This window comes from Palaemon carinicauda, chromosome 17 (assembly GCF_036898095.1).
Source record: "Palaemon carinicauda isolate YSFRI2023 chromosome 17, ASM3689809v2, whole genome shotgun sequence".
NCBI lineage: Eukaryota > Metazoa > Arthropoda > Malacostraca > Decapoda > Palaemonidae > Palaemon > Palaemon carinicauda.
Window position 1 is genome coordinate 7,726,240 of NC_090741.1, and position 26,351 is coordinate 7,752,590.

At 40.0% G+C, this 26,351-nt stretch overlaps 1 protein-coding gene across 14 annotated transcripts in view; it reads left to right on the forward strand.

The window, feature by feature from the left end:
- Positions 1 to 26,351, forward strand: part of LOC137656632 (uncharacterized) — a 425,700-nt gene that overhangs the window by 146,352 nt on the left and 252,997 nt on the right. For 13 of the 14 annotated variants that reach the window (XR_011046976.1, XM_068390814.1, XM_068390809.1 and 10 more), the window contains 2 exons: positions 18,426 to 18,643; positions 21,716 to 21,805. Coding sequence is in view for 13 of the 14 variants with exons in the window: in XM_068390814.1 (XP_068246915.1) it covers positions 18,426 to 18,643; positions 21,716 to 21,805 (308 nt within the window). In the remaining variant the exon portion in view is untranslated. The remainder of the gene's footprint in view (positions 1 to 18,425; positions 18,644 to 21,715; positions 21,806 to 26,351) is intronic. The other variant, XM_068390805.1, reaches the window with a different exon arrangement.

Below are 26,351 nucleotides of genomic sequence, written 5' to 3' on the forward strand. Positions count from 1 at the left end.
TCACCTTCTCGCCTTTCTTCAGCTCCTCACCGTTTGCCCGTTCCTCGCCGTTCTCCAGCTCTTTGCCGTTCGCCAGATCTTTGCTGTTCGCCAGATCTTTGATGTTCGCCAGCTCCTCGCGTTCGCTAGCTCCTCGCGTTCGCTAGCTCCTCGCGTTCGCTAGCTCCTCGCGTTCGCTAGCTCCTCGCGTTCGCTAGCTCCTCGCGTTCGCTAGCTCCTCGCCATTCACTAGCTCCTTGCCATTCACTAGCTCCTTGTTGTTTGCCAGCTTCTTGCCGTTCGCCAGCTCCTCGTGTTTGCCAGCTCCTCGCCGTTCACCAGCTCCTCACCATTTGCCAGATCCTCGCCGTTCGCCAGCTCCTCGCCGTTTGCCAGCATCTCGCCGTTTGCCAGCATCTCGCCGTTCGCTAACTCATCGCCGTTCATTAGCTACTCGCCGTTTGCCAGCTCTTTGCCGTTCGCCAGCTCCTCGCAGGTCACCAGCTCCTTACCGTTTGCCAGCTCCTCGCTGTTCGCTAGTGTCTCGCAGTTCACCATCTCCCCGCCGTTCATCATCTCCTCGCCGTTCTCCAACTCATCATTTTCCAGCTCCTCTTCGTTCATCTAAATCCTTTGCTTCTCTTAGTCGCCTTTCAGCCTGCAAGCTGCGATCGTCAGAACTAGATCGTCACTCGCCAAACGGCGATCGTCACTCGCCAAACGGCGATCGTCACTCGCCAAACGGCGATCGTCACTCGCCAAACGGCGATCGTCACTCGCCAAACGGCGATCGTCACTCTCTTTCTTCTAACCATCACAGGTCAGCTCAGGATCGCCGCTTGCCAGCTCAGGACATTTGACCAACGCATGATCGCCGCAAAAACGATGCCTATCATCCTTCCCTTGAAAGTTCTCCTCTCCTATGTCAGCGATCTCCAATCGTCAAAAGGAGCACCCCTACTAACAGGCATCGCCCATAGCCTCTATGCCCTGGGAGACTCGTTCCCTCAGGGCTAGGGTAGCTCTTACAGTTTCAAGTTTTATAGCCTCCTTGCCTGAGAAGAAGTCTCTTCATTCTCTCAGGAACCAGCTACCTCCTGAGGATCTCCAGCCTGGCAAATGTCTTGTGCCGTTCTCTTCCAAGAGGAAACCTTCAAAGGTCCAGCAACCTTCCACTTCTAGATTCCCTCTCTCATTCAAGACTGAGCTAGATGCCTTGCCCGTATCAATTTTACCAGGTAAGGATCCTAATCTTTCATCTTTGCAGGCTCCTAAACCTAGACCTCCAGCACCCAACCTTCCGAGGGATCTAGCCGCTATTGCGTTTGGGAAGGAACCCTCCTGGTTTGACACCCTGCTCAGGGTAGTGCGTCAGGCTGTTTCGGGGCTAATTCCTCTTATGCAATCATTTACTAACAATCCGAGGATTCCTCTGGAGAGGTCAGCTACCCCGTCTACAGGCTCGCCTCTCTTGGATTCCAAACGTACTGTATGTCTGCGGTGCCATTCCAACTTAGTCTCCCTTCCTTTAAGATGATCATCTTACCTCTCAAGAGGAAGCAAGGAGCCGCTGAGTTGGGTGCGAAAGGGCAACAGGATCTCTTGCAGGTACAGTTGACATCGGTCGTCATGACCAAGCAGAAGAGGAGTATGGTACATCCAACTCCTCATGGGAACACTTTACATCGTTGCCTAAGCCGATTGTCCAGTCGCCAAGAGAGATCTTGCTTGCAGAATCCTTCCTCCTCTACCCCATCTAGGTGGTTCCCCCGGAACTGCGCACAATTTTGAAGAAGACATCCCTTTCAGACGTAGTTCCCTCATGCAAGGAGAGACAAAGAAAGGAACACCCCAAACTTCCACTCCTGGAGGAGTATTTTCCACCATGTAAGGAGTCAAAAGACTCTAAGACAGTTCGTAAGACCTTGGCTAAGGCATCAAGGCCTCTGTAAGAGAAGCCTATATGATAAACCTCAGTTCCAGCAAGGACAACAACAAGCGAGTTGCCTTCTACGAACGTTCCTGACAACTTCGACCTGCTCTGGGCTGTTATGGGTGAGTGGTCATATTTGGAGGACGACTACTATGATGATGAATAACTCCCTAACCCTGCAAATCCTAAGCTAACGTAGGCAGAGCAGAGGGAGTCGAAACACACCTTTTGGCAGGTCTTAGCCTGCGTGAAGGCCATCAATGGGTTGTCTGATCCAGCGATGGCCTCTCAAGAGAGTAAAGACACGGTCGTGAACTATGTCTATGGGACTCAGAGACTTCCCAGGGCCAGTGCAGTCCCAAGGCCAATGTAGCTTTGCCATGGTCTAAGGGTATAACAGGTGTCTGACAAAAGGCGTCCTCCCAGATCGCTGGCTCCTCCAGCTCCCTCCAAGTGGGTTCATCTTCTAAGCTACTTCTGACACCGTTTGTGCAGCAGAGGAGGTATTATGAGGTCTCCAACAAGCCCCTTCCGGCCTTGCCTCTCGACCACTCCATAGAGGCTCTAACCAGTGGAGTCTCTTCGAGAGATATTCCGGACTCTCAGTCTTTTTCTCTGCGTTGGAGATTCTTAACCAGGGGAAGGTCTGGGAGTATGCCATGCAGGCTATTTTGTGGCTAGATTTTATGTTGGTGTTTGTGGGACAGCTCATCCTGACCGAGGACTTGTCCAAGGAGATCACGAAGAAGTTGATGAAGGCCTTACTACTATCGGAAACTAGAACCCTTTAGTTCCTCTCCCACAGAATAGTGAACTTGTAGGCAAACATGATCCTTTGGCGAAGGGACTTGGTAATAGAAAGGTTCCACCCTCAGGGCCCACACACGGAGGTGACGAGACTGAGGAACTCTACTCTTGATGGTTCCTCTTTTTTAGGCTTTAAGACGTCGAGCGGGTGGCGAGAGATGGAGGATGTCTAATGAGGACTCCCTTCTGCATAGGGCTCTCACATCTCGACTCTATCACTCTTGGTCACCAGTGTAAGAGCATTGAAGAAAAGAAAATTTTGCAACAGGAAGGTAAGAGTTGTATAGGCCTAATTCTCCTTTTATTGAGAGAATTTGATTCGCACTTGTGACTTGTAATGACAAAGCCCATGGACCTGATGGTATTCCATATGCAATGATTAAACATGTACCCATTAATACAAAGTTATTTGTTTTAACTATTACCAACAGAATATGGTATGATCATAGTTATCCAAGCGTTTGGGAACTAGTCATTTTTTTTAGCCTTTTTAATACCCAGTAAGGACAAGTTTTTAGCAGCAAACTATCGACCAATTGCATTGACATCTTGTGTATGTAAGATCATGGAGAAGATGGTCAATGCAAGACTGGTATGGTACCTTGAAAAGAAGGGTATTTTATCACCTATTCAGTTTGGATTCAGAAAAATGCACTCAACTACTGATTTGTTGATACAAATTGAGTCCACTATTTGTGAAGCCTTTGCTTCCAAACAGCACCATGTAGCAGTATTTTCTTTTACCTTGAAAAGGCATATGATACTACAGGTAGATATGGTATACTTAAGATCATTCATAATTTGGGATTATGAGGAGAGCTATCATCGTTCATTCAATCATTTATTTCACATAGATTTTTTCCCTGTGAGAGTGGGGGAAACTCTATCTGATATGAAATGTCTGTAAGGAGTTCCTCTGGGTAGTGCACTTATGTGTACCCTTATTTGCACTATTTGCTCAGAGAGTTTATGCTTCAACTGAAAAAGAATAAAATTCAACGATAAAAGGAACCCTTTGTGGTACAACCCAGGAGCATAAGTGGTGGACCACCCTTAAATATGCACTCTTTGGTATTGATGCAACAGTTCCTCCTTTACTTAAACCAGATGGCTCTGTCACTCACTGTGCAAAGGAAAAGGCAACCGTTTTGGCAGATGTGTTTGACAGCAAGCAGAGTGATGAAAAACTCGAACTTCCTCATTCCGGTTTTCCTGAGGCTAAACTAACTAGTTTAGCTTTTCGATATCCTGAAATTAAAGCTCTCTTGATGGACCTTGATGCTTATGCAGGTGTAGATCCAAATGGTATTTTTTCTTTGTTTTTTATAAAGACTGCAGATTTCGTAGCTCTAAAGATATCCTATTTTGTGGAAGGTAGCAAGAAGAGGAGCTTTTAGCACTTGTTGTAAAATTTGTAATGTTACACCACTATGTAAATGTGTCTGTGGTAGCTCAAGTCCAACTGATTACCTCCCAATTTCCATAACTCCCATATCTAAAGTTTTTGAGCGTCTTTTGGCCAAACATCTTAATAGGTTTGCAAAAGGTGATCATCTATGCCCTAGTTTGCTATTTGGTTTTCGTAAAGGCCTAGGGGCATGTGATGCCCTTCTTACAATCTCCAATGCTGTACAGAAATCCCTTGATTGTGGCCATGAAATTCATATGATTGGCCTTGATTTTCGTGCTGCCTTTGACCGTGTTAATCATGAGGCCTTGTTTTCAAACATGAACAGTTGGGAGTGGGTGGGTCGTTTCTTAGCATCATTATTGAATTTTTAAGTAATAGATTGCTAAGAGTTGTTGTTGATGGGCACCATAGTGAGAATAGGAATGTGATATTGGGTGTTCTTCAGGTTAGTGATCTTTGCCCATTACTTTTCATACTGGATACACTTGGCATGTGATTTGGTTAAGAAAACGAGCTTGTTGCATATGCAGATGATGCTACTCTATTTCTCTTCCCCTTGGTTTGCTACAGTATTTATAGTTTATATAGGAAATATTTATTTTAATGTTGTTACTGTTAAAATATTTTATTTTTCCTTATTTCCTTTCCTTACTGGACTATTTTCCTTGGTGGGGCCCCTGGGCTTATAACATCCTGCTTTTCCAACGAGGGTTTTAGCTTAGCAATTAATAATAATAAGAAGAAGAAATTTTCTGATGCAATCTGGACCTCGCTTTAAGTCGTAACAAAAGGACAGCACATGTCCTTCCATGGTGACATATATCCTAAACAAGGATTTCCCTCAGGCTCGGTTTCTCGAAATATGGAGGGAAGGTTAAAATCTAGCTCTATCAGAGTTCTGATCTTCTCTGTTTCTTATCTCGTTAGGACTTGGATCTCATCTGCTTTGGACATAGTTCCTCTCTTGTCTTTGTCTTGTCCTATCTCTCATGGACAATCTCTTCTTGAAGTTTATATACCCATGTATGGGCAGAGTTAAGTACAGTGGGCAGTGGTCATTTCAATAGAAGGCGTTCTTTTCAACAATTCTGCATTTCTATTGGCTTCCTCAAAAACGGCCACTTTGATCACGCCATTCCCATTGAGATACTACCGCTAGAGAGTTATGGGGTCCTTTGACTGGCCAAACAATACTATATTGGATCCTTCTCCCTGGTTAAGGTTCACTTTCCCTTTGCCTACACAAACAGAGATTAGTCTGGCATATTCTTTACAGATTCTCCTCTGTCCCATACACCTGACAACACCGAGATTACCAAACAATTCTTCTTCACCCAAGGGGTTAACTACTGCACTGTAATTTTTTAGTGGCTATTTCCCCTTGGTAAGGGTAGAAGAGACTCTTTAGCTATGGTAAGCAGCTCTTCTAGACGAAGGACACTCCAAAATCAAACCATTGTTCTCTAGTCTTGGGTAGTGCCATAGCCTCTGTACCATGGTCTTCCACTGTCTTGGGTTAGAGTTCTCTTGCTTGAGGGTACACTCGGGCACACTATTCTATCTAATTTCTCTTCCTCTTGGTTTGCTACAGTATTTATGGTTTATATAGGAAATATTTATTTTAATGTTACTGTTCTTAAAATATTTTATTTTTCCTTATTTCCTTTCCTTATTGGGCTATTTTCCCTGTAGGGGCCCCTGTGCTTATAGTATCCTGCTTTTCCAATGAGAGTTGTAGCTTAACAATTAATAATAATAATAATAATCAGAAATTTCTGATGCAATCTGGACCTCGTGTTAAGTTGTAACAAAAGGACAGCATGTGTCCTTCCATGGTGACATATATCCTAAACAAGGATTTCCCTCAGGCTCTGTTTCTCGAAATATGCTGACTGCACTAATTAAGATGATGACTAATTAAGATGATGACATCTTTGTCAAAACAGGACAGTTCCCTTATCGTGGCAGGCGCTCTCGGTGAGGCTCGGTTTACTTCCAATATGCTGCTGATAGTGAAGTGATGAATCTCGTCTCACCTCGCTGCTTACACTTTAGGAATAGATATTTTTGTCTTTTAAAAGAAATCTTTTTAAAAGTATTGTATCTATCCATGATGCGTTCCCCCAAAAGAAAAAAAAAAGAAAATCTACTGATTTTACTTTTTTTTTAAAGTCTGCAATGAAAAGAAAACTTTCGTCCCCGAACAGAGGAACATCTGCATGAAACTTCAACTGAACATCAGGAAAACATTCTTCTTTCGCATTCCCTTCACTCAACACCAATTTTCAGGAAAAAGAAAAAAAAAAAAAACTTAATTTGCTGAAAAAAAAATTCTTTTGGAAAGGCTATCAGCTATAACATTATTCTTTCCTTTTATATGAATTATCTTCAGACTATAATCTTGTATATCTAAACTCCAATGCATGAGACGTTTACTCTAACGGATTGTGATCTGTATACACAGTTTAAACAGGACTACTACGTACATAAATCTCAGAGTGCTGCAAGGCTGAAACTAAACTAAACAATTATTTTTCAATAGTTAAATAATTTTGTTGAGCTTTATTGAGTTTTCTTGAATTATTTGCCACTGGGTGCATCATCCCATTCAGTTTTTGCAACAAGACGACTCCTATACTAATATCAATAGCATTGATTGCTAAATTAAATTCCTTTCTAAAATCAGGTAACAAAAATACTGGCTCATGAAGCATTACAGCCTATAATTTATTGAAAGCTTCTGCACATTCCATATCAAATACAAAATTTCGTCCCTTCTTAAAAAGATTACTTATGGGTGCGCTTATTTTTGAAAAATTTGGTACAAATCTACGGAAATATGAAGCCTTCCCGAGAAATATCATGGCCTGCTTTTTAGTTGTTGGGATTGGGAAATCAATGATAGCTTCTGTGTTCCCACTTTTAGGACAAATCTTACCGAGACCCACTTTATGTCCTAAATAAGTGATATAGGTTTTCCCACATTCGCATTTCTTTAAATTCAGTACATCGGGTTGCTTTTTCAAGGGCTGTCAGAACTTTAGCTAAAATTCGTAAATGTTCTTCCCAAGTTTCTGAAAATATAACAAGATCATCTAAATACAAGACACAGTTATCAATACCATTTAAAACTTTTTTCATTAATCTTTGGAAAGTACTGGCTGCAATTCTTAACCCATAAGGCATTACTTTAGGTTCATAACTACCGAACGGTCTTATAAAAGCGGATATTTTCCTAGTTCGTCTGCTTAGAGATACTTGCCAATAACCTTTGGCCTAATAAAGCTTGGAGAGGAATTTAGCATTTCCGATCCTATCTAAGCAATCGTCGATCTTGGGAAGTTTAAAATTACTTTGCTTAATAACACTATTTACTTTTCTAAAATCAATGCACAACCTATATGTTCCATCTTCCTTTTTTACCACAACTACCGGAGAACACCATTAACTTTCGCTAGGAACTATCAAATCATTATCTAACGTATATTTAATTTTCTTTTGTACTGAATTGGCCTTCTCTGGAATCAAACAATATGGACTTTGTCTGTAGGGTTTAGTGTCCTGTACCTCAATATCATGTTCTAAACGATTAGTTAAACCTAATTTATCTCTAACAGTTTCTGGGTAATTTAGAAAAAAACGTTATATAATTCACTCCGTTTTTCTTCTAAGCCAGAGTCAAATAACTTGAAATTCTTAAGCACATCAGAGTTTTTCTCAAAACTAATTTCTCGCTGCGACACAGTTATTACTGGTACTGGGTGTTCATTGTATTTCTTTAGCAAGTTTATGTGCAGCCACTTAGCTCTACGTCTACTCATATCAGTTAAGTAATTCAAACTTATAAGATAATGAAGGACCTTCTTTCTGAATTAATACTAAGACTTTATCTCCCACACGGAAATTTCTCTCCTTTGCTTTATGATCGTATCTTCTTTTAGTTTCCCCTTGGTTGTTGCTCTCGTTTTCTATTGCTAATTTCCAAGCTTCCCTTAAATTCTCCTTGTAATTTTCTAAATTCTGAATGTAATCTTCTCTACTTTCTTGAAGCATTAATTTGCACTTTTAAAATTTTTAAAGGTCCTTTAGCAGTGTGACCGAACAGCAACTCAGAAGGACTAAATCCTTTAGTGTTTGTTATTAGGTGCCAATCGTAAGGCTAACAAGACAAAAGGTAATTTTTCTTCCCAGTCATGTTCAAAGTTATTACGTAATTTTCGTAAGCAACTTTTTAATGTTTGATGGAAACGTTCTACAATCCCTTGCGACTCTGGGGTATACGGTGTGGAAGTTAAAAGTTTGATACCTAGCTCTTTCATTTTGTCTTTGAAATATTTGGACACAAAATTACTGCCATTATCACTTTGTATAACACAAGGCAAACCAAACAGGGAAAAATAGTTCAACAAGCGTTTAACTACAGTTTTCGCATAGCAGCTTCTTACTGGGATTACTTCTTGATAACGGGTTAGTCTCTCAATGATTGTTAATAGGTATATATTCCCTCCTTTACTTTTAGGCAGAGGTCCAACTATATCAATTATGATATTCTCGAAAGGTTCTCCCACTGATGGAATATTACATAAGGGAGCCCTGGTAATTACTTGATTAGGTTTACCATCAATTTGACATTCGTGACAGCTTAATACACATCTCTTCATGTCACTTTTCATCTTAGGCCAAAAGTAAGTCTTACTTATACACATGAAAGTTTTATTTACTCTAAATGTCCTTGATCATCATATGCTAATTTCAAAATTAATTCACGAAAACTTCCTTGGAATTACTGATTGTTCTATAACTTCCTCTTTGCTAACTGACTTGGGACAAACATAACGACTACAGGCCTGAAAACATTGCGAAGGGTGGATGAAGTTCAGATGAAACTGGCACGATGACCGGATTCGAAGACGTCACAGAAAAAGTGGCATCAAGATGGGACATCAGAGGTCTTCTTCCAAGAATTTGATGATACTATTGAACTAAGGCAGGCTGCAGGCAGTGTTGGCTACTTCTCGTCACAAGCAGGTAGGGCTGGTTGCTTCAATTTTTCTCTTCTTTTCAGCCATAACAGGATTTTGGAGATAGGCTTTTGTTGTCTGAAGGGAAGGTTAGAATCTAGCTCTATCAGACTTCTGGTCTTCTCTGTTTCTTATCTTGTTAGGACTTGGATCTCATCTGCTTCATACATAGCTCCTCTCCTGTCTTATGTCTTGTCCTATCTCTCTTGGACAATCTCTTCTTGAAGTTTATATACCCATGCATGGGCGGAGTTAATTAAAGTGGGCGGTGGTCATTTCCATAAAATGCGTTCTTTTTAACAATTCTGCAGCTCTATTGTCTTCCTCAAAAATGCCCACTTTGATCACACCATGGAAGCTTCTAGAAGAAATTTCTGACGCCATCTGGATCATGTGTTAAGTCGTAACAAAAGGGCAGCACGTGTCCTTCCATGATGACCTATATCCTAACAAGGATTTTCCTCAGGCTCAGTTTCTCAAAATATGCTGACTCCACTAATTAAGATGATGACACCTTGGTCAAAACAGGACAGTTCCCTTATCGAGGCAGGCGCTGTCGGCTAGGCTCGGTTTACTTTCAAAATGCTGACTATAGTGAAGTGATGGCAGGTTTGACCAAACAGGGCCGTAGTCGAATCTCGTCTCGCCTCGCTGTTTACACTTTGGGAATAGATATTTTTGTTGTTTAAAATATATTCTTTTAAATCTATTGTATCTACCCATGACATGCTAGAATTGCAATGGTTGAGAGAAAACTACAACTCTTAATTGACAAAATTATTCAGTGGGCTGATTTTGAATGGGTTTAAGTTTTCGACCAGCAAAACTGTTGTCCATTTCGGTCATATTCAGAGAATACCTCCAACCCCTGATAAATACATTAAAGGTCAATGGATCCCATGTGTAAGTGAAGCTAAATTTTTAGGCTAGATATTTGATAATAGACTTACATGGGTTCCTCACTTAAAGGCATTTAAAGCTAAATGTCTTAAAGATCTGAATCTTTTAAAAGTATTGTCCCATACATCATTGGGGCTGACTGCAAAGTATTTTAAAATTATACAAGGCCCTGATTTTTTCTAAAATTATATATGGGTGTAAAATATACTTGTCAGTCACCCCAAGGTGATTAAAGATATTAGATTCTATACATCATGCTGGTATTAGATTGTCCATAGGAGAGTTTAGAATTTTGTCTATACCAATTCTCTCATTTGATGCTGGAGAATTACCTTTATATATATATACCAAAAGTCTTTTATTGTCCACGTTGGTCTAGGTTGCAAAGACTAACAAATTTTTTAGCCTATCAAGCTGCAAGGTTTGTAAGGCAATCAATATAATGAGAGTTGTACCCAAAATCTCTGCAATCGTATGGTTTTCGGGTTAAACAAATAATATACAACCTTGATATAATTAGAAGTAAGGTGCTTTCATGTAAGGTATCATCAATTCCTCCTTGGAAATTACCAGAGGTATCTTTTTGTAAATATTTTTTGGAGTTAAAAAGAGTATGACTGACTTAGAAGCCAGGCCTCTTTTTATGGAATATGTTGCAGAACATAGGTGATCAATTTTAATATGTAATGATGGCTACAAATCTGATGCTGGCATTGATTTGGAGTATATATTGATGCTTTAATTGTGAGTTGCACTTTGTCTTACAGGCTCTATATCTATTGACAATGGTATACCAACTGTTATTGAGGAAATATCATTGGAGAAGGTGATAATTTTACCATTTTTTGTAATGCAAGGATTGTCCTTCAAGCATTAGAAGTTTTTAATTCCATCAACCCTTTAGTTTTAAAGATTTTAGAATGGCTTTTTGTTTTTGGACTGACAGGTATAGCAGTTCAGTTTTGCTGGGAACTGGCACACGTAGGTGTATCTAGAAACGAGAAAGCAGATTTATTGGCTAAGAATACTGCAGCTGAGTTGCTACCAAGAAGGTATCTCGATCTTTGTGATGATTGTTTACCCACCATTAAGGATTTGATTTCCAATAATTGGCAACAGCATTGTGGTAGTTTAGTTAGAAATAAGATGCAATGGATAACGAATGTTATATCCACTTGGAAGTTTAATAAGATGCCCCGAAAGTGGGAGACTGCTTTTTGTCGTCTCAGCATTGGTCATACTTGGTTGACATATAAATTTCTGCTTACTGGACAATACCAGCTATATTGCGACGACTGTTTGTAACCCTCGACAGTGAGGCATTTGCTGACTGAATGCCCCACTTATATTATCAAGAGAAATAGATATCTGTTTGAGGCTTGAGGTGAGGATGGTAGGTTCATCCATACCAAGATTCTTGTACATGATGTGTCCTACCATGTTATTGGTATTTTTAGCTTGATTTCAGAAGCAGGTATTCTGAAAGCTATTCAACTTTTAAAATGACATCTTTGCTGTTATGGTTTTAATTCAATATTCTTTTACCCTTTATTTACAATAAACAATATTGGTGTCAATGACCTTAGATGTCAGGATGCCAGAAAACCTCAAATCAATCAATCAATCAATCAATCTTGACTCTACTGGCCTCATCTGCTACAGAAGAAACAACAGCAGGCAGCAAAACTGCTACATTCCAAAGGGTGTTGAAGAAGCCCTCTCCAGTTAGAGAGCATAGCCTAAGTGCTTTAAGTCTTCTCATGGAGGTAAGAGTAGTAGATGCCCATTAGCATGGGCAATTTTCCCACTTGCCCACCAGTGGGAGGATGCATGCAACACCGCTGGCAGAGGTGGCTTTAGCTTGAGCCCGAACAGTGGACAGTGTCCGTGATTTGTCCGGGGTATCGTGTTCATTCATTCAATTTCTCCCTCCACTGACTTGAGACCCAGTCCCATCAGGCTCATATGCGAAGGGATCCTTGCAGATGCTTGCCCTACGAGATGAAGTCCAGACTATGTTGGAGAAGGGCGCTTTCCAAGAGGTCCTCGTTGGTTCCCCAGTCTTTTTCAGTTGACCCTTTCTTGTGAAAAAGGCATCTGGATGCTGGAGACCAGTCATCAATCTCTCTGCACTGAACAAGTTTGACAGACAAACTCCCTTCAGCATGGAGATGGCAGACATGGTCAGTCAAGCGGTAAGACCACAGGACTTCATGTTGACACGGATCTCAAGGATACACATTTCCAGATCCCAGTTCATCTGTCTTCAAGGAATTATCTAAGGATCTTACTTGAAAACAAGAAATACCAGTTCAAGGTGTGGTTTGGTCTTTCCATTGCACCTCAGTTTATTTAGTGTGTTTGTCCTAGTGTCATCCTGGGGTCACAGAATCAGCATCCATCTCCTAAGATATCTAGATGATTGGCTGTTCCTAGCAGACTTGGTGGCACCCCTTCTTCAACACCGAGACAGACTTCTAGTGTTTTGCCAAGATCTGGGGATCGTGGTAAACCTTGTGAAGTCATCCCTACTTCCTTCTCAAAGACTGGTATACCTAGGTATGATCATCGACACTGACAAACAGAAAGTTTTTCCATCAGATGACAGGGTACAGAGACTGATGAAGATAGCAAGAGCTTTCTTCAGATGAGAAGAGCTTCCAGCCCAGTGATGGTTGTGTCTCATACGTCACTTATCATCCCTGGTCCATCTAGTGCCCAATGGCCGCCTCAGGATGTGATCTATCCAAGGGCAGCTGAAATCCAACTGGAATCAGACAAGCAATTCCCCGGACATTCTAGTCCCCATAGGACTAGAGGAGCAGACAGACCTTAGGTGGTGGGTGGTAGACGAAAACATTCCCAGAGATGTCGGCCTTCGTGTCCCCAGCCCCCAGAGTTTCTGCTCTATTCGGATGCTTCAAAAGAAGGGTGGGGGAGGGGCCCAAATTTTGCACCACACGTCCTACAGCCTGTGTTCTGAATCTGAAGGGTACCTGCAGCCCTCCTAGCCCTCCAGCAGTTCATGGCGGGTCACTCTGTGGTGTTGATGAGCGGCAACACCATAGTAGGGGCTTACATAAACATACAAGGCAATACCTTTTCGCTGCCGCTATGATATCTAACAGTAGAGATACTGAGAATGGCAGAAGACAACTCGGTGTCCCTATTGACCTGCTTCATTCTGAGCAAGAGGAATGTACTCACATCTAATCTGAGCAAAGTGACTCGGATAGTGGGCTCTGAGAAGTCTTTGAATTATCTAGTAGCCAACAAAGTCCAGATTTTGTGGGGTTCCATGACTTTGGACTAGTTTCTGACGTACCTGAACTTTGGGCTCCCACTTTACTGCTCCCCAGGCTCTCTTGCAAGATGCATTCCAACAACAGTGCAACAACATGGACGTCTATGCCTGTTCCCTGTTCTGTGTGATGAGAAGAGTACTCAATAAGACCAGAGTGTTCGACATTTTCTCTATGACTCATAGTTCTGCAATGGAATCACGCAGAGTGGGTCCCAGACCTTCTGCAACTCCTGACGGAACTTCCGAGATAACTTCCTCGACGACAAAATCTACTCAAACAGCCACACGCAAACATCTTTAACAAAGCTGCAGCTTCGCTATAACTTCACACCTCTAGACTATCCAGCCCCTCCTCACTCAGAGTGAATTTTTGCAGCAAGTTGAGAGAAGGAGGGCTGGACATCTTCGACAATCTAAGTCTCAGTCTACCAGGCTAAGTGGACTGTCTTCTGTGGTTGGTGTCATGGAAGAGGTATTTCTCTTCTTGAAGCCTCTATTCCAACAATAGCGGTATTCCTTGTGCACCTTCGGGAGGAAGTGCTACTCTCGATTTTGTCAGTGAAAGGCTACCGCACAGCCATGAGCCTTGCCTTCAAACTGAAAGGAGTCAATTTTCTTCCTTGTTGGAACTTTCTCTCCCCATATGAAGCTATGAGTTTACATGCTCCCAGTCGGGAGTTAAACTTCCTCCGTGGAACGTGGTTCGCGTACTTCAGTCTCTGAAGGGTGCTGCCTACGAACCATTACGCCAGGTAACAGATCACCATCTCACTTTGTAGACGGTGATCCTATTCACCTTGGCTTCGGCTAAAGGTGTTAGTGAACTTCATGGTCTTTCCTACTACATCGCCCATTCAAGGGATGTGGAGATATAATTCTCGACTTAGTCCCTTAGTTTATAGTGAAAACTCATTATCCGGGAGTAGTGGATCCTAGGTTCGGACTGTTACAGGTTGGGAGTCTTGGTACTGTAACCGATGTTGTAGATCAACTGTAACTGTACCCAGTAAAGAGTTTGAGCTGTTAACTCGAAAAAACATCAGCAGCTTGCCCCCGAGTGTTGGCACACTTCTTCAGCATGAGGAAGGTCTCGAGAAGGGTCACAAAGAACACCATCTCTGCTTGGATTTGCAGTCATTGATCTGTTCCTGAATCCTGATCCTCTTCCAACACGACAACTCAGAGCTCATGATGTTAGGGGCATTGCAGCTCTCCTAGCATTCAAAAGAAACTAGTTTGTGGTGCAGGTATTGCAAGCGGGAGTGTGGAAGTATCAGACAATCTTCACCGCCCACTATCTGCAAGATAAGACCCACAGAAACATTGAAACGGTTGCTATTGGTCCTGTGGTGGCTGTACAAGTGGTTTAAACACCTTAGGCTCCTGGATGGACGAGTAGCAGAGGGTTAAGGGCAACGGTTATTGGGATTATTCTGGGATGAATGTGTAAGAATGACTGGCTCCTCCTTACTTTCATCTTCCCTCTCTCGTGGGGAATCAGCACCCAGGATCCTCTGCAAAGCTGGCATCACCTATCTTCAGGTAAAACCATTTTCCTTGTGTAACCTAGTATTGAAGTACTTGCTGTATCCCCATGCCCCTAGTGAGGGGGGATTTGGTAATGGCTATGGTACCCTCGGAAGATTCCTATCACTTGAACTTTTATATAGACAGTTTCATTGCTAGTATCACAAGCACACAGCTCGCATAGGCCACTGGCCGTGTGTAGCACAGTATTCAATGAGGTTAGGGTTTCTATTAGTTATGTGCAGAGTATGTACTGGGAAACCTTGGGACAATGCCAAGAAGCCAGTTGGCACGTACATCCACCTTCCTAATGGGTAAGTCACCCCCTATGAATAGCGTTAGTTTGTATTAGGGACGGAACAAATGACAAATTTGGAAGTAATTTGTAATTTTCCTAACCATACAAACGTGTAGCTATTTGTACAGATTAGCCCGCCAGCACCTATCCCTCTAGAAGTCCTGTTTACAAGTAAAAGTGGTTACTCATCTCAAGTGTATGAATTAGGGAGCAGACTACCCCTTTCCCCCTTCTAACTAGAGGGTAAGGTGTTAACCCTTTCTAAAAGTCTTATGGGTTGGCTTTCAGCTTCAACGAAAGTAATATCACCTATACACTGCTACAGGTTTGTATTGTTAGGAAAATACAAATTACTTCCAAATCTATCATGTCTCGGATATTGCATCAAAAGCTCAATGAAATAGTATAATAAGACTTATATCTTCTTCTTCTTCTTCTTCTTCTTCTTTAGATTGCCCGGAGCTTCTCTCCGGACAGGGGATTTTTGACAGTGCGTCTAGCCCCTAGGTGGTTCAGACTTAAATCATTTAATGCAGTGAGCAAGATGACATTTACAGTATGAAACGGGACTATTTGTTGACCTTTGCTGTTGAAGATTGTAGGCATGTGACTTAGATTAGGCCTACCCTAGGCTAAAATTCAACAAAATTCAACTTACAAACAGCTTCTTGGAACCTATTGAGTTTGTAAGTGGAGGACTTTCTGTACACTATTATATGTATGAAGTATATTTTGATCTTAGAGATAATACAAACCATATCTTCAGTAAAGCAGGAGTAGCATTTAAACTCCAACAAGGTAGACAATAGTTGCTTGTTGAGTGGCAGTGGTATTATTATTGTTATTATTATTAATAGCTAAACTACATTCCTAGGTAGTTGGAAAAACAAGATGTTTTATGCCCAAGGGCTCCAACAGAAAAAAAAATAGCCCAGTGAGGAAAGGAAAAACGGAACTTCTTGAGATATAATAAACAATTAAAACAACATATTTTAAGAATAGGAATAGTAGAATAGACCTTTAATCAATAATCTATATAAAGAGACTTATGTCAGCCTGTCCAACACCAAGCATTTGCTGGAAGTTTAAATTGTGGAAGTCCTACAGTCATATTTTTTGGCATCCTCATCTGACTGTTCTAGTCTTTTGCTATTTCTTTGTTGATAAATAAAGTCTCTTGTATATAATAATGAAAGAATCCAAGGATACATAGTGTTTCCTGATAACTGTAATTGTATGACAGGTTTCTTTACTACCTAGGAGTCCAAGGATATACAGTGTTTCCTGATAACTGTAAGTGTATGACAGGTTTCTTCACTACCTGCTGTTATCCAAGAAACTTATCCTGTTAGACAGCCTGTCAGTTACTATTCTAATCCTCATAGGTGACTAAATGCCCGTCTTTTAGAACCCTAAGAAATAGATATCTTTTCAAGGCTTGAAGTGAGGATGGCAGGTTCATCATTGCGAAGATTCTTGGGCAAAATCCGTTTTGCTATGCTAGATGTATTTTTAGATTTATTACATTAGTGGGTATTCTGAAATTAGATTAAATTTCCTTTTATTCTATATTTAAAAAAATTATATCAATGAACTTTGATGTCAGGAGGCCAGAAAACTCATTATCAACCAAGGAGAAAAACAAGTAGAAGACGTCTGTTGAAGTCTGGGAAAACAGTGAAAGAAGTCGTATACTCTTGGCTCCTACCATTTCTCTCCCCATTGGAGAGAAGTTGGTACAGGTGCGGGAGCTGCTTCCTTCTGGAGCGAGTGACGAGAGTTGGCCCGTTGTTGGAAGAAACAGTCACACACAACACTAGGGAGGTGCTTGGTATGGGCGTATACATAACTTTTACCTGTGTCCGGTTTCGTGCAAGGAAGTGCCTGCGAGTTATCTCTGGGGAACAAAACATTATTACTCAAAACTTTTGTATGAGCTGAGCATATGCTTTTTGGACACATGTCCTTTTTACACCTGCCACAATATAAGTACAAGGTTAAAGCTCAAATTTGCTCTACCTGTTTGGTGGTTGGGGTCTACTTCCAGCCCGATAGGCAATTATTGTCTACCTTGATAATGTTTAATTGCCATTTTTGATTTGCTGAATCATTCTGCTATAGAAGGACTCATTTTTTTATACTAGATATTACATGTGTTAGGTTAGGAAATGGAATGAGTGAGTGGTTTCAAGTTGGAGTGGGACTGAGACAGGGATGTGTGATGTCTCCATGGTTGCTCAATTTATTTGTTGATGGAGTTGTGAGATAGACGAATGCCCGAGTGCTTGGCCGAGGATTGAAACAGATAGATGAGTGATCATGAGTGGGAGGTGAATCAGTTGTTGTTTGCGTATGATACGATATTGATTGCAGACTCAGAGAGGATGAGTTGATTAGTGACAAAGTTTGGGAGGGTGTGTGAGAGAAGGAAGTTGAGAGTTAATGTGGGTATGAGATGCATGAAAATGGAGGGTGGTGTTAGGTTGAATGTCATGTTGAATGTAGAGTTACTTGAAGTACATCAGTTTAAGTAGTTTGGGGTTTGTTATTCCTGTAAATGGAATTAATATAGAGAGAATTCTGAATGAGCAAGTGTTTGTACTAAATGTGATGAATAGATTGGAGTTGTGGGGAATGAAAGTAACAGACAGAGAATGAATGTGTTTGAGATGAAGTGTCGGAGGAGTATGGCTTGTGTATCTCGATTAGATAAGGTTAGGAACAAAATAGTGTGGGTGAGAACTGGTATAAGAATGGAATTAGCAGATAAGAGTGGATAGGAATGTGATAAGGTGGTTTGGTCATCTAGAGAGAATGGAAAATGGCTGTTTGCTGAAGAAAGTGATGAATGCAATAGTTGACGGGAGAAGTACAAGAGGAAGGCCAAGGTTTGGTTGGATGGATGGAGATATATGTGAAAGAGGCAAAAGAGCGTGCTAGAAATAGGAGTGAATGATGAGCAATTTTAACGCAGTTCTGATAGACCTTGCTGCTTTGTCTGGTTGCCTTGATGACCGCTGAGGTAGCAGTAGTAGGTGCTTTGGCATATGAAACTTCATTTGTGGTGGATAACGGTAGAGGGTGGGGGAAGCTAAGAGAAGGAAAGTTCCCCATTTGTTCTTTTTTTTATGTTAGCTGCTACCCAAAATTGGGGGAATTGCCTTAGTAGATAGATATATTGCTGTAGAGAATATTGCCTTATTACCCCTTAAAATAAACACGAAACATTATTGTATTCATTACAGAACATGCCGTGTTAACCTCTCTGAAGATGAAAGGCCATTCTTCTGCCGAACCCTTGCTGGCAAGTGTAGAAGAAACTCTCCGAGAAGAACAGGAGGAGGACATGGAGAACATAACTCTATTGCTGCGCGATTGGGAAGAGACGCCAACACGAGCACGCGCAGAAGACATCACGCTCAGAGAGGAGACACTCCAGTGTACTCGTCCCTTTTGGGATGTGGTATGTATTTCTAGCTGTGTTTTTAAGTATCTCAACTGTGTTACAGTAATTCAAGATAACCCCTACATAATTATTATATAGTTGAAAAAAAAATTCTGTTGAAAGGTAAGCTTTTTAACTTTGCGTTTATATACAGCAAAAGCTGTACCTAGTGCTTCCGTGCATTTTGATATACACTACTTCAAGGTACAATATTTTGTATTGTACTCTGAAGAAGTGTATATAAAGATGCAAAAAAGAGCTAGGTACTAAAATATTTTATTATTTTTTACTGACTTTTGCTGTATATTAGGTCATATGATTCTTGTGAGTGTGAAGTAGTACAGTACACTACTTACATGAAAAATATGTCCATCATTTAAACTATTCTTGTGGGATTTTCGCTGGTGTTCGGATCCCAACGACTTTCCTCCTAAGACTAGAACTGTGGATCCAGTACGACATATACCAAAGAAATATTTCTCCTATGCGTAGGGACAGTGTGCATATGGGAAACCCCGGATTCAGGCACTATCGAACACATCATGCCACTTCTAGTGTTATATTCATCTGCTAACTGAAGATACTTTGGCAACAGTACCATAGCTAACACTGGAGACAATGCTTATATATGCGTTTGTTTCTTTCTTTCTAACTCTTGAGTACAGTCAAGCCTATCGCGATGGTTAGGTAGCAGACACAGGCAAGATAAGGGAATTATCGCGAGTAAGTGTTCCACTGGTGGGCAACTCCTAACGTAAAAAGTCACTGCCTTTTGCCTCGAGCGGGTACCCAAGCAGATGATGAACACAGTAAATACTGCCTAATATTGTTTTTGTATGGTACAGTCAAAAGCAAATGTCCTGTCGTCTCCAGTCCCCCTCTGTCACCCCCAATCTCTATAGATTCCAGAATTTCAGGTATAGAAGAGTTTGGTTGTTAGGAGGGAAGGTAACGGGCAGGGGAAGGATAACGGTGGGCCGGGGAAGTACTTGTTAGAGCTGCAAGGGGTGTGATGGTAGGGGAACCACGAAAAATTATGGATAAACGTAAATTCAGTATAATTTCTCCAGAAATTAATTGTATCATTATAATGATTCTAACTTATAATTATATAATATAATTGTTGAGTTATTTGCCATGCCATTCTCACGAACAACTTGTTGACAAAAAGGATCGATGTTTAGTTTGGAAATATATTATGACTCGACTGAAAAATCTTTTATAAACACAAGCTAGGAGTCCTCTCTCTCTCTCTCTCTCTCTCTCTCTCTCTCTCTCTCTCTCTCTCTCTCTCTCTCTCTCTCTCTCTCTCTCTCTCTCTCTCTTCCCATATATATATATATATATATATATATATATATATATATATATTATATATATATATATATATATGTATATATTTGTATGTATGTATATATATATATATAATTATATATATATGTATGTATAAATATTTATATATATATATAAGTATTATATATATATATATATATGTTATATATATATGTATATATATATATATATATATATATATATATATATATATATATATATATATATATATATATATATATATATATATATATATATATATATATATATTTGTTCCGTAACCGAAATACAAACCACGCTATTTACATAGGGTTTACTTTCGGCGTAGCTGAAATGACGAGCCATTAGATTTTAACGAGGGTTAAACTACGCCCGCGCTAGTTAGCACGGGGGTAGGGGAGGGGTAGCTAGCTACCCCTCCCCCCTCCACACACCGGTGAGCTGCCTCACTTCACTTTTGGCTCGGACGATGTACAGACGTTTCTGTCCCGTCCTCGCTTATTGACATCCTTAATTTGTTTGCTTTTTCTTCCAGTGTGTGTTTGTTTCAAGTTGGCCGCCTATCCAAAAACTAAGGCTAAGTAGATAAGATGGGATACTGTCGACATAGGCTGGGTGTGTCAGACTATCTACAACTTCCAGGGAATCCCTTCAAGGTGACAGTTCCCCGCTATGATGTATCAGTAGACAGGGAGGTGTGCCAGCCTTCACGAGAACCTTATGGTTACTGTTATGAAAGGAAAGTGGGATTGTAAATATTTACCTTGACTTGACCAAAGGCTAGGGGTAGATAAATAGTTAGCCTAGGCCAAGACTAAATAAGCCAAACATCCAATAAATCGAATTATACCACAGCTATGAAATATATATGTAACACACTTCAACCAGGCTAGCTAAAAAAAATTCATATAAAACTCAATAATTTGAAAACTTGAGCTTTCGCCTTCGGCCGTGAGACAAAAACAGATGCATTGCTCAATAACAAGGGGGGGGGGGGGACGCAAAATTCTCTAACAAAAAAAAGGGTAGGGTACTCAAACGATGTACCAGAAGCAGAGGCATCCATAATCCAAAATTTGCACAAAAACTTGACAAAACAAGCAGAAAACTCCCAAAGCAAGCAAACGGCTTTCCCATGTATTCAATCCTATCCCATATCACTCGAGACAAGGTTAAATCTATTGGGGGAAGGATATCCGTGGTTGTTTTAAATACATCCCTTTTACATACACGATATCTTTTGAAATATTTGCTCAAGGGTAAGAACTTTGTGTTACCTGCACAAGTAAAATTCTCTGGTATATCACTTGCTGGAAATATTCCAAGTAGAAAGCTGCCTAGAGGAACTTCCATCAGGACGACATGGATCGAGCCCAAAAGAATATTTTCTCAAATTTCTATAACTGTTAAGCTAAGAAAGAAATATTCACATACTCTACTGCTTTGTTTACAGAATATAACACCTACAATTACGATCATAAAGCAGATGTTAAGTTTTCAATCAAATATGGGTTTTATTTTCAATGAGGGTAATTTATTTCTCACTCCTTTTTCTGATTTAACATTTTGAGAACACCCAATGATATGTTCCAGATTTCTGCAAGATATCAAATAGTTTTATAATACATATTTATTTATTTATAGCATTAAGAGCAGACTTTTAACATTTTACTGTGCTAACATCTCTAGTTGAGAATCTTAATAGTATAGGAAATATCCAATGCCATAGTAAGAAGCATCATTATGTTTTTATTACAGGCATTGGCAGATCAGACGTTTGGACCTCTGGATTTTGGACCTCCCTTTTGTATGCTCGAGGGCCCTCTTGCTACTTTGCCAGTCCAGCCTGTAAGTACAATTCTTTTTCTGTTTAGTTTTAACAATAATTCAGATCAGACAACCAAATTAATATTAGTTAATCACAAACCCACTTAATTACATTGTGGTTTCATTGGCTGCTCCAGGTGCCCCCAGACTCTCATTGAATCCAAGAAGAATAACTTTTCACATGAGTAGGCCTAGTTGTGCTGTCGCATCGACAGCACAACAGTAAGAATTATTTGTTTTCTTCTCAGTTTGTGTAGCTTTAGGGCTGGCAACGCAGTTTCAATGGAGTATCGCCAGAATGTTTTGCTTTTTAATTTTAGTCAGCCTATGATTGACAACAACTGTACATATCTACGGTAATCCCCTTTTTACATTTTCTTAACCAATTCTGACATCCTGATGAGATAATTGGTGGCTATATTAGTACTTTGAGGCAAATTTGTTGGTTTATCTTTAATTTGTAGTATTCAAAGTTCTGTATTAGGTTTTTATTTTTGCTTTGTTTTTGGGGTAGTTTTTTATGTTATACCCAATCTGCCTTATATGTGGTTTACTCAACAACTACTCTGCTTGATCGACTTGGGCTGCTCATATACTTAGTTCAGTGTTATCTGAACTGGTTGTCTCTTTTGTTGTGGATGTTCCAGATTCAGATATATTTTCAATGTAATAGTCGGTATAAGGGTCTCTATTCGTCTAACTGTTTGGGTTCTTATTGGTTCAGTAAACGCTGATGGATTTCACATATCATTAAGTTTTATTCCAGAAAACTCCACCTGACAAAACAAATAATCAGTAATATACAGATTGTCAGATAGATGCCTATATACACACTTTAGTGACTAGAATATTACAATAACATAGCATAGAATAGTTATCATGATTATCATTAGCTATATTATATTAGGTGTCAAGATGTATATTTTACAAAGCACTTGACACAGACTATTATATAACAATGGCAATGTTCTATTTAACAATGGCAATTGAACGGATCAATAATAATAGCTTAAATGCTGGACATTATAGAAATACAATTGGAATCCGTATATTTCAGAATACACCTCCAAGCATACACTTGTACTGACCTGTATAGATTATTTGGGAAATATTCCACTACATAACCGTAGTACGGCATAGGCTATTGTATAAAGCCTGACAAACCTGGGGGCACCAGGCACAGACACCCCCGAGAAGCTGTTGGCCCGAGCTGAGTGTACACGCTACGAGGACCAAAGACCGAATAACAAGATTTGGGTTTCTCGCCAGTAACCACGCTTGGTTACTGTAAACACAAACATTGCAACGAGGTGTACTCCACAGTTAATAAAGCAGTCTAACTATAGTTACGACGACGGTATAGAATTTGGAATACTATATTTATACTTACCATTTGCCAATAAATGAGGTTTTTTGCTAATGATTTCTTAGAATACCTACCAGCTCTCCTGGACATGTAATTGAATAAAAACCTAGAGGAAGCTAATAGATTAACAGACATGGACATTTGGACAAATCACACAAAAAGTTGAAGACAAAGATGATACATACAAGAACAAACACGTATAGTATTTGTTCCTGCCACATCAATAAGTTGTAGGAAAAAGAATTTTCCTCCCATGGTAGGTGTTTGGTTTGGCCAGGGTACCAGGGTAGTTGGATACTACCGCTAGGGAGTTTTTGGGTCTTTTGACTGGCCAGACAGTACTAAATTGGATCCCTCTATCTGGTTACGGCATATTTTTCCTTTGTATACACACACCGAATAGTGTGGCCTATTCTTTATATAATCTCCTCAGTCGTCATGCGCCTCACAACACTGAAATTACCAAGCAGTTCTTCCTCTTTTTTTTTCTCTAAAGCTTTTATAGTTTATACATGAAAGACCTAATTTAATATTGTCACTTTACCAAAAATGTTTTGATTGTTCACTACTTCTCTCGAAGTTTATTTCCTTGTTTACAAGGATTCCTCACTGGGTTATTTTTCATTGTTGGAAACCCTTGGGCCTATAGCATCCTGGTTTTCCAACTAGGGTTTTAGCTTAGCTAGTAATAGTAATAACAACTAGAGGCGCACTCGGTTGAGCACAGATCTCTGCCGAAGCAGTTATTTCTTGACCTTTAGCTCGACCTTGACCTTTGACCTAAACATATATTAATTGGCGTGGATTTTCACAATCGAATATGAATCAAGTTTTAAGTTTCTTTAACAACAATGTCCAGACTTATGGCTGAATACGTGAATTGGACATTTTGCTTGACTGTGACCTTGACTATAGTCCTTGACCTTCCAAGATTTAATAATTTCCAGCTTTTTTCACAAGTTAATCCCTGCAAGTTCCATTATTTTACTGTTAAAATTGTGACCAGGAAGCTCAAAAACACACACACACAAACAGCGGGTAAATCGTAACCTCCTTCCAGCTTCGTTGGCGGAGGTAATGATATATTTTTGGTAAGTACGTATCAGGATCAAAGTTGTTGCCTCGACCGTGGTGCACCTGCAAATGGATGCACCACTTGCTATACCTACCTGTATCCATTATTATTATTATTACTTGCTAAGCTACAACCCTAGTTGGAAAAGCAGAATGCTGTAAGCCCAAGGGCTCCAACAGTGAAAATAGCCCAGTGAGGAAAAGAAATTAGGAAACTGTAAGAAAAGTAATTAACATTTAAGGTATTTTAAGAACAGTTATAACATTAAAATAAATGTTTAATATATAAACTAAAAAAAAAAAAAAAAAAAAAGGAGGAAGAGAAATAAGATAGAATAGTGTTCCTGTATGTACCCTTTAGCAAGAGAACGCTACCCCAAGACAGTGTAAGACCATGGTACAGAGCCTCTGGCACTATCCAAGACCAGAGAACAATGGTTTTATTTTGGAGTGTCCTAGAAGAGCAGCATACCCTAGCTAAAATCTCTTCTATCCTTACCAAGATGAGAGTAGCCACTTAACAGTTACAGTGCAGTAGTTAGCCCCTTGAGTGAGGAATAATTGTTTGATAATCTGAGTGTTGTCTGGTGTATGAGGACAAAGGAGAATATGTAAAGAATAGGCCAGATTATTTGGTGTGTAGGCAAAAGGAAAATGAGCCATAACCAGAGAGAAGGATCCAATGTAGTACTGTTTGGCCAGTCAAAGGACCCAGTAACACACTAGCAGTGGTATCTCAACATGTGGCCGGTGCCCTGGCCAACCTACAACCTTAAAAGGGTATGCCTTTTACTGTACTCATGCACCCTCAGTGTGTCAAAAATTTTAGAGGTATCTGAGAAAGTGGTCAGAAACGCTGTTGGCAAAGCAAAATTGAAACAGCAGTTGGATCTCTTGTATGGTTAATGAATGAATTATTCATGGGCGTTTGCCTCCACCAGAAGTCTCGACTCAGTCTCTTTTGAAATATATAAAAATCTGGGAATAAAGATGAACACTACAATGGCTTTAGGTTGACCGTCATTAATGAGTAGGTCATTGTTATCCAAAATCAAGCAGCCACAGGACCAATGGGATCCTATGGCTAAAATGTGTCCATTTCTTATTGGACACAGTAAACTTTGAAAATTTGTAGTGTTGTATTTTATCACAAGCTTTAATTAATTTCATTAAGTTATTTATTTAATGTTCTTAATTCCTTCTTATTTCACTTTTAGATGTTATTATATGATAGTAGTGTGATTGGTTTTAGAGGTTGAAATGATACCAAATGGTGTGAGTGTTCGGATACAACTAATTAATTAGTATTATATAGCGGTAAATGGACTTTGATGCCCTAGTGCTTGTCTTGGGGCCTTAATTTTATAATATCTTGTCCTTATTGGACATATTTTGTCATTGGAGAAGTTAGTTTTTCACCATGTACAGTATAATACATTAGTCCCCACTCCTCTTCATATCCGTATGGCCATCATAATTTAGAAAAGTATTTTGTAACTACCAGTTGGTGTACATGTTAAAACACTCACTCAACACTTTGGGGAACAAGACTGCAATTGTTGGAACTTTGAAAAATGCAAATGAGCACAAAATGGGTGATGGTATTCACGAAAAGGTGTTTATTTATTTAAACATAATTTTCATATTGTAAAACCCATAGTGCCAATATATCCTTGCGTGTTGTAAGAGGCGACCTAAAGGGACCGGACAAAGGGGCCTGGGAATCCCCTCTCTTGTCTATTTGTTGCTGAGAGATATCAAAGAGGAGGAGTGTTGGAGGGGTTGATTGCTCCCCGCACTCTAGATTTGGGGTGTCTAAATGTGTGTGGATGTACGATAAAGAGTAAAAGATATGAGATTGGGTGTATGTTTCGCAATAGAAGGATGGATGTATTTGCCTTGTGTGAGACAAAGATAAAAGGGAAGGTTAAGTGCTGTTTGGTGTAAGTGACAGGTAGAGTTTCTGGGATTGAAAGTGGAAAAGCAAAAGAGGCAGTGGCTTTGTTGTTGAGTGAATGGATGACGGATATAAAAGCAGAATGGAAGTAGGTATCATCTAGGTTAATGTGGGTTAGGGTTAGGATGGGTAGGGAATGTTGGACTTGTTAGTTTGTATTGGCCAGGTTT